This window comes from Chelonoidis abingdonii, chromosome 2 (assembly GCF_003597395.2).
Source record: "Chelonoidis abingdonii isolate Lonesome George chromosome 2, CheloAbing_2.0, whole genome shotgun sequence".
Taxonomy (NCBI): Eukaryota; Metazoa; Chordata; order Testudines; family Testudinidae; genus Chelonoidis; species Chelonoidis abingdonii.
The window spans coordinates 216,802,149-216,818,721 of NC_133770.1; the positions used below are offsets into that span (position 1 = coordinate 216,802,149).

At 42.4% G+C, this 16,573-nt stretch overlaps 1 protein-coding gene across 2 annotated transcripts in view; it reads left to right on the forward strand.

The window, feature by feature from the left end:
• GATA6 (GATA binding protein 6) overlaps positions 1–11,863 on the forward strand; it is a 28,460-nt gene extending 16,597 nt beyond the window's left edge. For both annotated transcript variants that reach the window (XM_032795806.2, XM_032795807.2), the window contains exon 7: positions 10,318–11,863. In XM_032795806.2, the coding sequence (XP_032651697.1) occupies positions 10,318–10,485 (168 nt within the window). In that variant the 3' untranslated portion in view covers positions 10,486–11,863. The remainder of the gene's footprint in view (positions 1–10,317) is intronic.
• The last annotated feature ends 4,710 nt before the right edge of the window (positions 11,864–16,573 follow it).

Consider the following 16,573-nt stretch of genomic DNA (forward strand, 5'->3'; position numbering starts at 1 on the left):
GCACGGGGTGGGTCCAGGGGGTGGAGAGGAGCCCTTGGCCAGCTCGCAGGCAAGCCGAGAGGAGCAAGTGGTGGGCAGGGGGAGCCAGCGGGGTCTCGGGGCGCAGTGCAAGCAAAGCAGGCCAGAGCTCCTTCTCAGCATAGGCCCGGCTCCATGGAGCCACTGAAGCTATTGTAAACCTGGCACTGCATTTAGGGCCAACTATGCTTTTGGTGTTTTTGTACTGTGGAGGCTTGTTCACTGGGAATTATAATGAACTATATATTCTAACAAACTCATTCCATGTAGCTCACTGTACTGACACTTTTCTGACGGCCCTAATTCTTATTCTTTGAGGAGTAGAAAAATGCTAAATTGACAAAAAAAAGAACCAAAATACGTTAGGGAAAAATAGATGAAGTTTTAGAAACTATTGCCTGAAATTCATAGAAATGTTATTGCTAAATGAATCATTTAGAGAAAATGAATTCCTTTGCTGGTATAAAAGTCATTTGTTATGCTTTTGCGAGGCTGCCAAAAGAGTTCCTAGCAATGTGGAAATCTAATGGAAATGAAATTCAGCAGAATTTGTGTCAGCAACATTCATTTTCAGCCCTACCTTTTCCATTTCCTTTAAAAGTAAAATAATGGGGCTGGGGCGGGGGTGGGGGTAAGGCAGTTACTCAACCGAGCAACTTTGAAACTGCACATTTCATACAGGGAATTTTACTGGCTGCCAGCCTTGAGGAAAGATAAAGGCTTAAATGCTGATTTTATGCCCCTAGTTGAAGAAGTTAAAAAAATTAAAAGATATGATTGATTAATAGTAATGGGCATGAATTACAATATTTGGATCCAGCTCCAGACTTAGAACATCCCAATGTTTGGAAGTGTTTGCATCTGAGCTTTTGGGATTATCTGTTATAAAGATGGAGGCTCTTTGCGAAATTCACATCTGGATCTAGGGATTTTAGTTTGGGCCCATTTCTGTCTTTCTGAGGCATATAAGTACTGGGTTTTCTCCAGTGTTAATATGGAACAGAACCATTTACAGTTTATATGAAATTGCTTTATATCCTCATAAAAGAATATTTTAAACTTTCAAAGCAGACTGCCTCTATATCTTGAGACACGGCATCCCACTGATTTCCCCCCCTTAAGTGCACAGAGGAGAAAACTGCACACAACAATATGCTGAAATAAACTAATATAAAAGGCATAGCGCCCCAGTCCACACCCTTCTGTAGATATGCAGAGGCTGCAGTAGACATGGTTGCCAGCAGTACTCCATTACCCCATTAGGACAAAAAACAGAGTAAGGACTGTTACAAAGTCTGCTCTTTATGGCAATAGATGGAGTCTCCATTAGCCAGAGCTGATGTCAGTGAGGACATAGCAACAATGAATTCTCCCTTCAGAAAAGCATTGGGCCCACATAAGAGCGGAAAGAGGCCCAGAACTCTGTGGCAAGAGGAGCCACTACAGCACTGCTGCCCAACCCCTTATTTTCACCTGGCCTTGAGATTGCTATGGCCATTGTGTCTTGGGCATGACATATGGCACACTCATATAGCAAGTTGTCTGGATGATGTAAATACACATCAGAGCACAGCAGGCAGGGCCCCACTTCTCCCTCTGCCATCTGTGCAATGACCAGGAATCTTGATGTCCCAGTGGGAGCCAATGTGCACTACAAACGGTACCTTGTAAAGCAGCCTGGAACGTGTCTAGAAGTGCTGTCCTTTACATCTGTTCTTTTACTTTGGCCCAGTAGAGACCATGCAGGGTAGCCTCTTCTGCCTACTTGTGCTCCCTTGTGGAACAGATATGATCGCCTTTCTGCAGCATGCCAGTACTTTGTGCGTCCAGTGTCCATGAGGAGCAACTGGGCTTGATTTCACCGGAACCATGACAGTGCTCTACATTGTGTAGCAGCTTATGCTCCTGGACAGCACTTCCACTCTTTTGAAGTTCAGCTCGCATCATGGGTGGACAGAGACTGACCCAGTCCTTTGTCTATTGTTATCCTGGTTATGATAAATTGTAAGCATAGCCGGTCAGTTATTGTGCTCACTTACACCCATACAGCCCAAGCAATATACTGGAACTGAAGAAATCATTCCTGTTTATCTGGTAACTGAGTGGGTGTGTTTTTATATAGATATGGTAAATTCATTAGTCTCTAAGCTGCCACAAGTACTTTTGTTCTTTTTGTGGATACACGGCTGCTACTCTGAAAACAGTACAATTTTATGAGCCCGTGCAGCAAAAACTGTATACAACACTGCAATTTGAAATCTTAGGGACATTTTTGTTTGGTTGATTTTGTTTATTAATGAGTGGAAATGAACAAAGTTTTCTCAGAAGGGCCGTAAAAACAAATATTGTGATAGTCTAATGTAGGGCCTTGTCCTGCCGTCCTTGTGAAGAAAAATCTCCCATTGATTTCACCTGGAATTTTGCTTTTAGAAGGACTTCAGGAATGGGTCCTTAGAGTGACAATAGCACGGACAGCAGTCTTGCCAGGCTGAAATACTGGCTTTCTTTTGGAAATTGATGACACATTAACCATAGGTTTATGTTGGTGTAATATAAAGGAGAGATTAGAATAAATGTAAACTTACACATTTGTAGTATAAGCAAAAGGATTAATTACATCAGCATTAAAAATATAATTTTACATAGTGGTAATGTCAATGAATCAACAGAATTCCGTTGTTGTTATATTCATACTTATTTTTAAGTCAATCATTATTAAGACAAGATTACAGCAGGAAAGGAAACAATAGTATTCAGAAGAAGACTATTCAGAGGAAGTGCTGTGGATAGGCGGGCTCACAGGCGGGACACTGAGATTAGAAAATTAAGGGAACCCCCAATCTTTACCAAATCAGGTTTTGTGTAACAAAGAACTTTTGTAAGCGTGCTTTGAATAAATAACGGTTATCACTGAAGCTGAGCAAAGCCCCGGTAACACAACAGGATGCACTTTATTTATCAGTACCGACTGTCTTATTATATCTCCAGCCATAAACCAGTAACACCTAGAATTGATATAGCACTTTAGATCTTTAAAGCACCATATTAACTAAGAGGCAGCTCCTGGCTTTTAGTTAATCCCTGCTCCCCCACCCCTAAAGCTCCTCCATAGCCTCTTTGTATCTCCACTGCCATCACTGGGGGATCTAATAGGCTGCATGTCGAGTATTCTCTCCATCACCACAATGGAGATTGGTAGGAAGTGGATTGAAAGAGGCAGGGAGTGGGTGGAAGCTTGACTCTGTCCCCTGATATTTTGGCCCTCACAGCTGAGTCTGTGCATGGGGTTAGTAATCCGCTATGGGTTTCCAGGCCAGTATTAATAGTTACAGAGGTTACTTCCCTCTGGAACAAGTGGGAGCAGGAAAGGAATTCTGCCTCTCTTAGCAGGCAAGGTTACCTCACAAGATAAAATTGGCAGCAGATTTTTAGGCTTTAGTGTAAAAAATATATGTAATGGTGTCTGTCTATGGCTTATATTGTGGGGGAGAACTGTAAGCACAATGCCAGTTAGGCAGAGGATTCACTACAACTTTGGGATCCCACCCTGCCACTTCAAATTCCTTGATCTTCCTTCTCCAACTCTTCCAGCCTGACTTTCTTCAGTTTCTGCCTCTTGGACAGAGTCTCTCTCTCGATCTATGCCATGGCTGCTCTGAATTTGTCCCCAAAGACAGACACATGGTGTAGAATTCACATGGGTAACTTAGACTGAGCATTGCATTGCCCAAAGTTTAGGTATCCTGCTGTCAAGTGGAATTCTCTACCCTGAATTAGGTGCCCAGGCTTCCTATGCAAGACATGGAGAGAGTTAGGTGCCTAAAAAAGGGATTCATAAAAGCCAGCTCGCTGGGTAGAGAGCTGTGTAAGCTAGCCAGTAGGAAACACCAAGGACAGAGAGTCACCTAAGCACTACCCCTCCGAGCGAGTGAGGTGCCCTAAGGTAGGTCAACTCTGTCTCCAGTAGTTAGAGCACATGGTCAGGATGTGGAAGACCTGGTTTCAGATCCCTGCCCGACGTGAAGCAGGGATTTGACCCCAGGCCTCTTACCTCCTTGATCTATGGCAAAGTTCCCATACTTTTTTGCTGCACCGACCTTTGGAGATTCATGCCCCATGCACACTCACCTCGGTACAGGGGAAAGGCCCAAAGGGGGGAACTTGGATAGTGCTGAGTTCAGAGACACCCAGGAGGTCGGGGAGAGGGGCAAATCCCCATGTGACTAGTGAGCTCCAGGGTGCCTCCCCTGCTAGGGCCAAGAGGAGGGGCCTGTGGGGAAAGGATGGATCCCCTGGGGTCAATTCTGGGCAAGGGCTACTTAGCCTAGAAGTAGCTTCTAAGCCCCATGGAGTGTGGGGGAAACCAGAGCCACTGGGTATGAGAGGATTCTAGTGCCTGGTCCTTCAGTGGGCAGCAGATCCTACCTCAGGCACCAGCCCTGCCTAGCCTTGCTCTCCATGGCAGCAGCAGAACTCCCTGGTCTCCCATCTCCACCTGGCAGTACTACCACCTCCCTACCTAGGCCCTGCTCCCCCAGAGCAGTTCCTCCCTGGCTGGCCTGTCACCCCCTAATAGAGACCCCATATCCTCATGCCCTGACCCCTGCTTTCCCAGTAGAGCCCTCCCCTTGCCAATTCCCCTCCCCCACACTCACAGCTGTGCTGTGCACAGTGTCAGACCTGGGACCGCCCAGAATGCCCTGGAGGATGGGGGAGCAATCCTCAGGAAGCCCAATCCACAGGAAGACGCTGGAATCCGGGGACCAGCCTTTTACCCACCCCCCGGGCACTCTCATCCTCCTGATAAACTCATCATGCTCCCCCCCCCCCAGGGGGCACACCCCACAGTTTGAAAACCTATGGTTTATGGAGTCAATCTTTCTCCTGCTAGCCCAAAGAATACTTCGTTATTTTATACTCAGGGAAACAGCTTCAACGGAATACCTCATAGCCCAATGGTGAGGGCTTTCATATAGGAGATGAAAGACCTGGTTTCAAATCCCTGGTCTACATCAGACAGGGGGGCATTTGAACCCAGGTCTCCCACATTCTGAGTGAGTCCTCTGACCAGGGGCGGCTCTAGGTATTTTGCCACCCCAAGCACGGCAGGCAGGCTGCCTTCGGCGGCTTACCTGTGGGAGGTCCCCAGTCCTGCGGATTCGGCAGCACGTCTGCGGGAGGTCCGCCGAAGCTGCGGGACCTGCGGACCCTCCACAGCCATGCCGCTGAAGGCAACCTGCCTGCCGCCCTTGCGGCGACTGGCAGAGTGCCCCCCGTGGCTTGTCGCCCCAGACACACGCTTGGCGTGCTGGTGCCTGGAGCCCCAACTGCCTCTGACACTGGATCCTTCAGTATAAGTGTGCTGGCACCTCCATGTGTGTTGTCTATGGGGTCCAATCTGGTACATGAGCTCTAAGATGGCCTCTGAGCCTGTCTATCAGATCGAGTCCTGCAGTGAGATAAATAGATGGCTGCTGGAGCATAGGTTTGAGTTAGGCACTGAGCTGAGCTGCTCGGTGTGGTCAGGAATGAAGTGGCTCTGTGCATGCCCACCTGCAGAAAGTTAGACCCTAGGGAACGTTACCAGTGGAAATGTAGGCAGCTGGGGAATTTAGTCCCCCTTATGAATCCTACCTGTGGCTTCTCTCTGATTATGGAATCCTCAGAAACTCAGGCCCGGATCCAGAGAACATGTTTTGGGGCCTGATCCTGGTTCCTTTGAAGTCAATGGCAAACTCCCATCAATATGAAGGGGAAACGGACTGGGCTCTTCAAAAATCCCTGGAGATTCCAAGCTGGTTGGCATTTTCTATTTGTAAGGCAGGACTATGCTTCAGAAAGCTGCCCAGTTCTTCCTAACAAACCTCATTCAATTTTCTTCAAGAAGTTGCAGTTCAGTTGATTATCAATATTATCATCAGCCTACAGCAATACAAGTTCAAGCTGTTAACAATTTATTAATAGGGGCCAGCTCCTCAGCTCGTGTGAATTGGAATAGCACCATTGATTTCAATTGCACTGTTATGTCCATCTATACCAGCAAAGAAATGGGTTAAAATAATTCACAATAATACTTTTTCTTTGTAGAAGTTAGGGGACTAATAGCAGAGATGTTTAATCATGAGCAGACCTGTGTAACCTAATGATTCAGCCATGGCCATTTCACCGGCTAAAGATTATTTTCCATGTCTCATTTTGGGAACTCTCCAATTGAATTTGTCATTCCATTAACTAGGAATAGTTTTTAAACTAAACTGCCCTGTCCATCCCCCTCCTCACACATCTTTTCTCCTCCCCCACTTTGTGCTGGCTCATTTTAGGAGCTGGACCCAGTCTGGGCCAGGCACTGATATGCAGCCTTCAAGCCGGAAGTGCCTCCGCATTCTCGGTATCTGAGGGAGCGTTAACAGATAAGCCACAAATGGGAACACAAAACAGATCTCTCTGCTCCACCCTTGTAGAATTGAATCAGGGAAAGAATGAATTACTTTTTCCAGACAAGGAAAAAGCAGGTGAGCTGTTTACCCAAAGGAATAATAGCATCAGGGATAGGTGAATGGGAACCTTTCACACTAATTTCTAGTGTACACAGTCTTTGCAAAACTTGTTCAAATTTGAAAATATTGTTTTTCTGTAGTTTAAACTCTTTCCTCCCAGGGAGGGTCAATGTATTTTTAAAAATGTCTTTCTGGTTAAAGAGGAACCTATGTTATATTTTACAGATATAAAAGCCTCTTCCCAAAAGGTAGGCTGCTCTAAGACCATTAGAGGAGGACAAATAAATGGAAAGTCCTGGGGGAGGAGAGGAGACATCCATGGATGTGACAGTGCACCATCAAAGGAAAACATTATCTGTCTTTTAAATATTGAACTTATTTGTCAGGGCAGTGGACTTCCACCCTGTGCTAGCTAAGTCTCCAGGCCATTTAACATTCTGTTGAGATTACAGGTAAAGAGGCCAATTAGACTGGTTGCTTTTTGTGATGTTGACTTCAAATTGGAGTGAGAGTATCAAACTTTTTTCAGATGGACCACTGACCAGGCATCAGTTAGTAAACTTTGATTGCTAATGACAGAACTGGATTTGAATCACTAACCTACAGGTGAAAGTTAATAAGTGGAGATATACCAATCTCCTAGAATTGGAAGGGAGCATGAAAGGTCATTGAATCCAGCCCCCTGCCTTCACTCACAGAACCAAGTACTGATTTTTGCTCTAGATCCCTTAGGGGCCCCCTGAAGGATTGAACTCACAACGCTAGGTTTAGCAGGCTAATGCTCAACCCACTGAGCTATCCCTCCCCTCTTGAGGCTTTCTGTTCCAAGTCTTGCCAGACTTACTCAGTATTTTACTTAAGCAAAACTCAGAAAGATTACAATACGGATTTTGACTGGGTTCAGTCAAATTAGTTATATCCCATAACCAATAACATAAGCTATCTGCTACCACAAGAGACTTGAAGTAAGAATGACCAGGTGGGTGAGGTAATATCTTTTATTGGACCAACTTCTGTTGATGAGAAGAGACGAGCTTTCATAGAACTTTTCTTCAGGTAAGTGGTGTGTAAGCTTAAAAGCTAGTCTCTTTCACCAACAGATTTTGATCCAATAAAACGTTATTTCCCTCAGCCACCTTGTCTCTCTAATATCTTGGTAGCAACATGACTACCCCAACACTGCAACAACAATTGAAGTAAGGATAGGAGCAGCCATGGTTGCTATCATTCATTCCTTGCACGCCCAAAAGTCCTATCGAAATCAGTGGGATTTGCAATGTGGTATTATTATTATTATGTGAAAAGGAAGTGCAGCATTCAAACAAATTATTAGAGCTGATGGAAAATTTTCATACAAAACATTTTTTCCATCGGAAAATGGCATTTCTTAGAGGTTGAAACTTTTCGAGAGAATGTGTCAATTTCAATGACATTTTGGTTAGAAAAAGAATTGTGAGGAAGCATGTTAATAATGTCCAAACATTTAATTTTGACATCTGAAATGGAAGCTTTATTGGTTTGAAATGATGTTTTGCTTAAAAAATTATCATATATTACAGTTTTTTAAAGAAAATGAATCATTTTGATTTAATCAAAATTAAATATTTTGATTGATTTGAAATGACTTTAAAAAAAATTTCAGTACACAGAAAATTTCAAAATTTGGAGTTTTTTGTTTTGATTTTGAAATGTTGGAATTTTCCACTGAACAGAATTTCAGGTGTCTGATCAGCTCTGCAAATTATCCGTAAAATGTCTTTTCAGAGGGGCACGGGATTTTGTTGTAAATAAAACATGGTGAAACATTTGAATGATGCCAGGGTAAATGGACCTTTTAAGAATGAACTCAATTTCAGGAGTAGCAATAAAGCTGCATCATGAAGTGCACTGTTTTTGATCAGATAACATTTATATCACCCTATAAATATTTATAACAGTCATGCAATTTTGTTTTACTGAATAGAATTATAATATGTAATAAATAAAACATAAAGATGGCAGGAGCAATAACATACTTTCTTGTGTTACCTATATAACTAGTTGGTGGTCAAAGTCAGATATTCTGAATTATTTTTTAATGGATACTTTCTGAAGTACTTCCAGAGACAATTCTTCTTCAGATTATACCAATGGACCCTCACTAACTTTCATGAGCTCAGCTGAGGGGGAAACTGGACCCCAGTTTACCACAGGCAGAAAATATCAGCTGACCACAAATGCCTCTTTCAATGGAAAAAGAAATTTAACCTGGGACAAATTTGTCTCTACTGGTGGATCTTGCCACCTTTCACCATGAAGACCCACAAAGCATTTTGGGAAGCCGCACTTGAACAAAAGTGTAGATTTCCATAAACATTTAGGCTAGTCTCTGCTTTTTATATATGAGAACTGCTGGTTTGGCGCCGCTCCAGGTGAAGATCAGAGAGATGGGCCTGAGGGAGGTTTTCCTTTTGTGTGAAATGATTGGATTAAATATGTATACTTTCCACTTAAATAATGGGCAGGCTATTTCCGCAGTCACACATTCCCTTTTTTAGGAATTTGGTCCAACAAGTATCCATTTACAAGTAAATTAAGATTTTAAAGTCAATTTATCCAAGAGTTAATTTCTCATGAACTCAGCTCTTAAACATTTCCTTTATTAGGTGAAATGTTGCCTCTTTCTATCTGGCACTGAAGTTTTCCTTTTCAGCAGATCTCCTAGGCCGCATGGAAAAAGTGGATTGTTTTTATCTTTGCAACTCTCCATTTCTCTGTTAAAATAAATGGACTGACTATTATTAGATTTCAGAGTCACATCCACCAAACCTTCCCTGTGGTTTGTCTCACTGATTTAGATCTTTGTAGATTGCAGTAGGTGTAACAAATCCATACTCACTGAGAACTTCATGATTCAAGCTCACCATAACCAATCCAAACTTTATGGTAACAGCAAGGATGGAGCTAAGACCCTCTTGGTTCGAAAGCATAGGCCTCTGCCACTTGAGATAAAAGTGAATCTGTGTTAGCTGTCAGCAGTATGGGGATGACGTCATACATCTGAGTGGTTCTGGCCAAGACTGTGAGAAGTGACTAATTATTTTGGCTACATCTATTTTTGGGTGCTCACTTTCTGAGGCATCTAAAATGAGTCCGATTTTCAGAAAGTTCTGAAAACCCACTTTGTGAAGTCAGGCCACTTATGTTGTCTGAAGCTAGGTACCGAAAAATGTAGGCACCCAAAATCACTAGCCACTTTTGAAAATCTTGACCTGTGATTCCATCCAGTAGGGGGCACTGGTACACGTACACCCACGCACTAGCACATTACAATCTAATCATACTAATTTCCATTTCTTTCGGCTTGTCCAGCTCTCCCTTTTTCTGGTAGATTATTTCCATCTTTTGAAAGATAATCATGTAATATTCCCAAATACTGATAGCTTTTGAGGCGGGATAATGCCAACAGAACGGTCCATTATATACTGGGGAGAATGTGCTGGCTGTCCAGATGGGGTTTTTTTCAATCAGAGGGTTTGAGGTACAAGAGTGGCAGAATGGGGTCAAATCCTGATCCTTCATACAAAGCCCTCGCAAACTGGCTCTGCTTGGAGTCTGGTGCACCCAGTGGACAATAACATTTCTGCAGCATTCTTGGCTTTAGAAACATTGCACATAGAACACTTACTTCTAGTGGCTTTCATGGAGCTTTGGCTCCATTTTTCACAAAGGCAAATTCTTTTCAGCTCTCCAGACTCCTGATTTGTTTAATTGATAGGTCTGAGTTAAAGCACACTTACGTTTTTTTTTTCCTGTTCTCCAGGCGGGTTCTTCAGTGATGTCTGGCCAAGGAGAGAGCACCAGCCCTGAAGGCAGCACACTCAAGTATTCAGGTCAAGAAGGGCTGTATACAGGAGTCAGCCTGACCTCCACAGCTGAAGTTACAGCATCTGTGAGACAGGATTCCTGGTGTGCCCTAGCTTTAGCATGATTCAGAGAAGATGAAGCTGGATACCTGCACTGGGCTGCAGCCTTTAGACGTCCACACTTGTTTTTGTTTTGTTCTGTTTTATCAGGCAGTCTGAGCAGCAGGGAGAGTGCTGGCTAGAACATTCCTCTGATGTTGTTTTTGTGCCTTAATGATAGAGGTGTCTTTTCCAAAGAGGTTCTGCCTTAGCATCCAGCTCCTCATCTATGCAAGAAAAACAAGGGAAAGTGAATCTCTCCCAGGGTAAAACAGATACAGCCAAAAAGAGCACCCTAGAGCTTTTGTTAGGTTCCAGAAATACATCTTCAAGAAATCCAGCAATGCTGCCTTTTTGATTGTATGTTTGTTTTCACTCTCTCACCTCTCCAAAGAATTTGATTGGTGTAGTCATCTTTTGGGAGGGAGATAAGGGAAGCATTTGATGATAAGGGATAGTGAGATAAATTTAAGAAAGTGCTAATGTGTGTATTGCTTGTGCCAATGCACACATCTTGAACTAAACCTTTGATGCCCTCTCACAGATCAGTTCTCTTGTTAGCACTGTCTGTATCCAGCATGCCTGCATTACTCTGTCATTTTTTTGCATCAGAGTTCAAGTACACCAATGGAGGAAATCACAATGTTTGGTACAAGTCTCTCAAGGTCGAGTCGGTTAATGAGATCTTTTGTTTTAAAATATTTACTCACTTTGCAAGACTGCATTATAACTTTTAATGTACACTGTGACTGAGGTTTATGAAAGTTCATATTTTGTGACTGAACTCTATATAGTCAGTCAGAATTTGTAAACAGGGTAGCAATCAGATATTTTTCTTCCATATATAAAATAATTTTTTTAAAAAAAGAAGTGCAATTTGCGTTGCAGCAATCAGTGTTAAATCCTTTGCATAAGATTTAACAACAGTTTTTATATGAATGAATGAATGTAAACATTTTAACTTAATGGTACGTAAATAATTTAAAAGAAAAAAGTTACCTTGGCATCCTTATGCTTTTTTTTTTTATTGCAGCAAAAACATCCCACTTTCTGTATTTCCAGTTGTTAAAACACAGTTTTCAAGAACAAACCTTCTCTCAGGAAAAACACCCTTATCCATTTGCTCATAAGTTTTGCGCAGAAAAGCAAACGCATCCCCAGTGTTTTGCCATTGAATAAGTATGTGCTGGAAAGATACAAATTGCAATGAAACGTTACTACCTAACTGATACATATGTAAATACTCCATAAGATATTGAGGCATCTTTCAGATTTAGGATGCAATCTGTATAGTGTGACTGACCCTTAGTTAGGTTGGTTTACCTTGTTTTTTAAATGGGATGTCATTTGGAAAGTTGTTCTTTCATCAGTGCTTTACAAATAAAAGGGTATTGTTTTTTTTCTGTACAATGAGACTTCTCCTTTGTTTCACTCTGGTATATTACAAAATATTTAGTGGTATTTAAAGTTATAGAAATGTGTATGATGCAGCTGCAGTGTTTGAAGAACACAATGATGTCTTCATATTTAGCTGTTTAATCTAGCTGTCTAATCATCCTGTCTCTGTATCTTATGTATATAATATATAATTTTTCTATAGCTCCTATCACTGTATTACCCAATAGCATAGAAAAACAGGGAGATACACCTGATGAAAAATGTGTAAGATTGAACACCTGTCCCCCTCCTCAAGTTTTTAATATTATTCTCTTGCTTATATCACATCTCAAGATAGTGATGACATTCTTTGCATAAGTGGCCTGATTCTCCCTTGCACACCTAAAAATCCTAGTGACGTCACCTGGAGTTTCCGGGGTATGAAGACTACAGGACTGGGCCCAAAAATTGCTGATGAAAGAAAGAGCTATTTCATATGACTTCCAGTAATATTAGCAGTAGTGTGGGACAGGGAAGCAGGAGCTCCTGAATGGTAGCTGTAGCTCTGGTATCAATATGCTGTACAATCTTGGATAAGTCTCAGCCGCTGGCCCAGACTTTCATTTGGCCTGAACTGGCATAACTCCACTGACATCAGTGAAGCTATGCTAGTTTGCACCAACTGAAAATCTGCATCTCTGTTTTTCCATGGCACATAAAATGGGGTTAATAAAGTTTCTCTTCCTAGCTCACAGGGATGCTGTGAGGATTGATGAGTGAATTAGTTAATATTGGTACAATGAGTTGATAGTGAAAGCACTGTACAAGTTCTAAGTAAGCAGAAAGGCTGTCTCGTAGGATTCAGGGTTGAGAAAGCAAAGGGAATTGCATATGGAGAAGAGGGTTTTTAACGTGAACTCTTTATTGATTGAAATGCTGTCACAACATCATAAATGGGCTATGTCTCCCTTTATTCCATAGTGGAAAAAGCATCATTTATGAAACATTTTGATTCCCTGGAGCAACAGTTGCATGAACTCATCCCTTTCTACTTCTGAGATAGGTCGATAGAACAGAGTACCATGTAGTTTACTCTGTGTGTATATGTGTGTCTTTAGGGTGAGACAATACAAACCAGGTTTTGTGTTAACACAATAGTGTGGTTTTATTCAGAAAAGTGACTGTGTAAAATGGCACCTCCTTATACCCTAGAGCCACGCCCTGCGTGTATGCCTTGTCACCCTAACCGTCTTGTGACAAAATAAATGTTTGCTACTTTTACCGCTGTTGGTACTGCAGAGTCAGCACAGCTGTGGGAATGAGAGCTGGTATTAAAAGCTATTTCTTCTGGCTCGCACATCATCAACAGAATGGATAACAAACCGTGGGCCAAATTCTTCCCTCAGTTGCACCTGCACCTCTCCGTTATAGGCTAGGTGGTGGCACTGCTGTAACTAAGGGAAGAAGATGGCCAGCAGAACAATCTTTTATGTACCTGCAAACTGTTGCCCTGTCCCCTCTCAGTCTCTTCTCCAGATTAAACAAACCCAGTTTTTTCAATCTTTCCTTAGAAATCATATTGTCTAGACCTTTAATCATTTTTGATGCTCTTCTTTGGACTTTCTCCAATTTGTCCACATCTTTCCTGAAATGTGGCACCCAGAACTGGACAGGATACTCCAGTTGAGTCCTAATCAGTGTGGAGTAGAGCAACAGAATTACTTCTCGTGTCTTACTTACAATACTCCTGCTAATACATCCTAGAATGATGTTTGCAACGGTATTACACTGCTGACTCATATTCAGCCTGTGATCCACTATGACCCCCCAGATCCCTCTCTGTAGGACTCCTTCCAGGGCAGTCATTTCCTATTTGTATGTGTGCAACTGGTTGCTTCTTCCTGATTAGAGTACTTGGCATTTGTCCTTATTAAATTTCATTCTATTTACTTCAGACCATTTCTCTAGTTTGTCCAGATCATTTTGAATTTTAATCCTATTCTCCAAAGCACTTGCAACCCCTCCCACGTATATATTTATAAAGTGCTTTGGAATCCGTGAAGGTTAAAGGTACAATATAAATGTAAATTGTCATAGTATGGCTGATTGACCTTCCTTAAAGACACATAGTGACAACTGAAAGCATTAAGTGTGTGGTAATATGGACAGTGGGGGACTGTATCCTGGAAGCAGCAACTCTGAAAAGGGTCTAGGAATCATAGTGGACAAGCAAATGAGCATGAACTGCAAGTAAGATGCTGTGGCAAAAAGGGCTAATGCAATCCTTGGCTGTATAAACAAAGTAAGAAGGTGGGTTTACCTCTGTATACAACATTGGTGAGACAGATACTGGAATCCAGTTCTGATGTTCATGTTTGAAAAAGGCAGCTGAAAAATTAGGTAGGGAACAGAACTACAAAAACTATTTGAGGGCTGGAAAATGCCATATAGTGAGAAGAGAGCTCAATCTCTTTAGCAAGAAGAAAACTGAACGGTGACTTGATTATAGTGTGTAAGCACCTTCACAGGGAGAAAGTACTGGGTATTAAAGGGCTGCTTAATCTAGTAGAGAAAGGATTAATAAGAACAAATGGCTGGAAGCTGAAGCCAGACAAATTGAAATTAGAAATAAGGCACATATTAATGAGGGCAATTAATCATTGGAACAAACTACAAAGAGGAGTCATGGATTCTCCCTCTTTTGATGTCTTCAGATCAAAACTGGATGCTTTTCTGGAAGATCTGCTTTAGCCAAACAAAATCGTGCTTCAGTCAAACACCAGTTATTAGGCTCAATCCATGGGTAACTAGGTGAAATTTAATGGCTGTGACATATTGTAGGTCAGACTAGAGCTAATGGTCCCTTGTGGCCTTAAACTCTATCAATCTCTCAGATGGGACCTAAAACTGAGGTCCTGAATTCTGGTGATTTTATAAAAAATACTGGTTGACCTAGTGTCCTGGCCAAACTTCAGGGTTTGCCTACCTAAAATGTCCTGCTTCCTCTCAAAAATAGGTGTGAACGTTGCTGTGTACTGTTAAACAGGTCCTGTGTTGCATGTATTTCGGTGGTGGGTGAACAAATACATCTGTCTCCCTCACCTGCTCCAGGGCACTGCTGTGAGGCTTAATTAGTGCCCGTTAGGCATGTGGATGTTACTGGATGAAAGGGGCCATATAAGAGCAAGCTGTGAAAAAATGCCCGGATGGATATGGAGCAACTGGGAGCTTTGGTGATCTGAGCATTGGCCTGCTAAATCCAGGGTTGTCAGTTCAATCTTTGAGGGGACCATTTAGGGATCTGGGGCATAAATCTCTCTGGGGATTTGGTCCTGCTTTGAGCAGGGGGTTGGACTAGATGACCTCCTGAGGTCCCTTCCAACCCTGATATTCTATCATTCTGAAAATAAAAATCTTCAGAATGGGTAGGCCGTGCTAGGGGGTCAAAATCCAGAGGCAGGGCCACATCCCACTTGCTTTGTTCACAGGAGTAATCTTGTTATAGTGAATGGTATGCCCCACAAAAGCAAGCAAAATTTGACCGCTGCTTTCCTGTTTACTTAGGGCCCAATCCTGCAACACTGACATCAATGGGAGAGGGTGCTGTATGCTCTGGTCCATAAGCAGTATAAAATGGCCTTACACCAGCCAGAGAGAACCAGCAGAGAATTTCGACTGTGTAGGGGACCTCTACATTGGCACAAATCTGGCAGAGGAGGCTCTGTTACCTCTTGCACCAGTGCCCTGTACTAGCCCTGGCATTAGAGTTGGGAAGGGTTGTGCTGGGAGTGTTCCAGAGACATGGTGGGGGTAGGGAAGGAAGGGGCTTGGCAGCATAAAGCTCTGCTACACCTCATCTTTGCCTGACCATATGCCAGTGGTGTAAATTAAAGCTGCTCCAGTGCAGCTTCCTCTTGAACTGGGGCTGGGTGGCTGAGGGTCAGGGAACTGAAAGTGGCTCTCTGTGTCCGCTGGACCCACACGATGCAGGATGGAGAATCTGTCCCAGAGAGAGAGAGAGAGAGAGTTTTCATTAGACTTTTCTGCTTTCTCTCTTCTCTGTTCCTTTTTCACAGTGTCTGTATTTGTTCCATTTTACTTAAAGGGAAGCATGATTAATTCCTTAAATAAAGGTTTCTGAATCTGAATCTTTTCTACTCCACCAACCTTGTTTAGGATTCAAACGAGGCTCCACCATCTCTGTCTGCCCTAGGCCACTTTTTGCATGTCCCTTTCTGAGTAGTGTTTGATGGAGGGAATTTTTGGTCAGCCTCTTTTGCATGTTCCTCCAGCTGCCCTATGGCATGCCTCCTCTGGCTTCATTCTTAACACACATCCCAGATCTTTTCAGCTTCTTTTCTGTAAAAGGTTAGAGATAAGATGTTGTTGAACTCTGTGGCAAATCTTGGCATTTGTTACACATTCATTCAATTTAATACCTAGTGTCCTGAGGTATTTGGTTTCAAAGGCATTTAGTCATATGTCTGTAGCATTGGTAGATTTCCATTTTCATACAGATATGTTAAGATGGAGATAACATTTAAGTTGAAGCTTTGTAGTTTGGTCTTTAAGTTGTAGATTTTCAATGACCAAATCTTGGTTAAGCTGGTAAATGCAGCTGCCACCTTGCCAACTTGTGACTTTATATAAAATAAGGGTTTATGTACAGTAAATAGTAGAATTACAAAGCAAGAGTCTATTTCTGTAACCTTTTACAGGTGAGTAATACTACTGAAA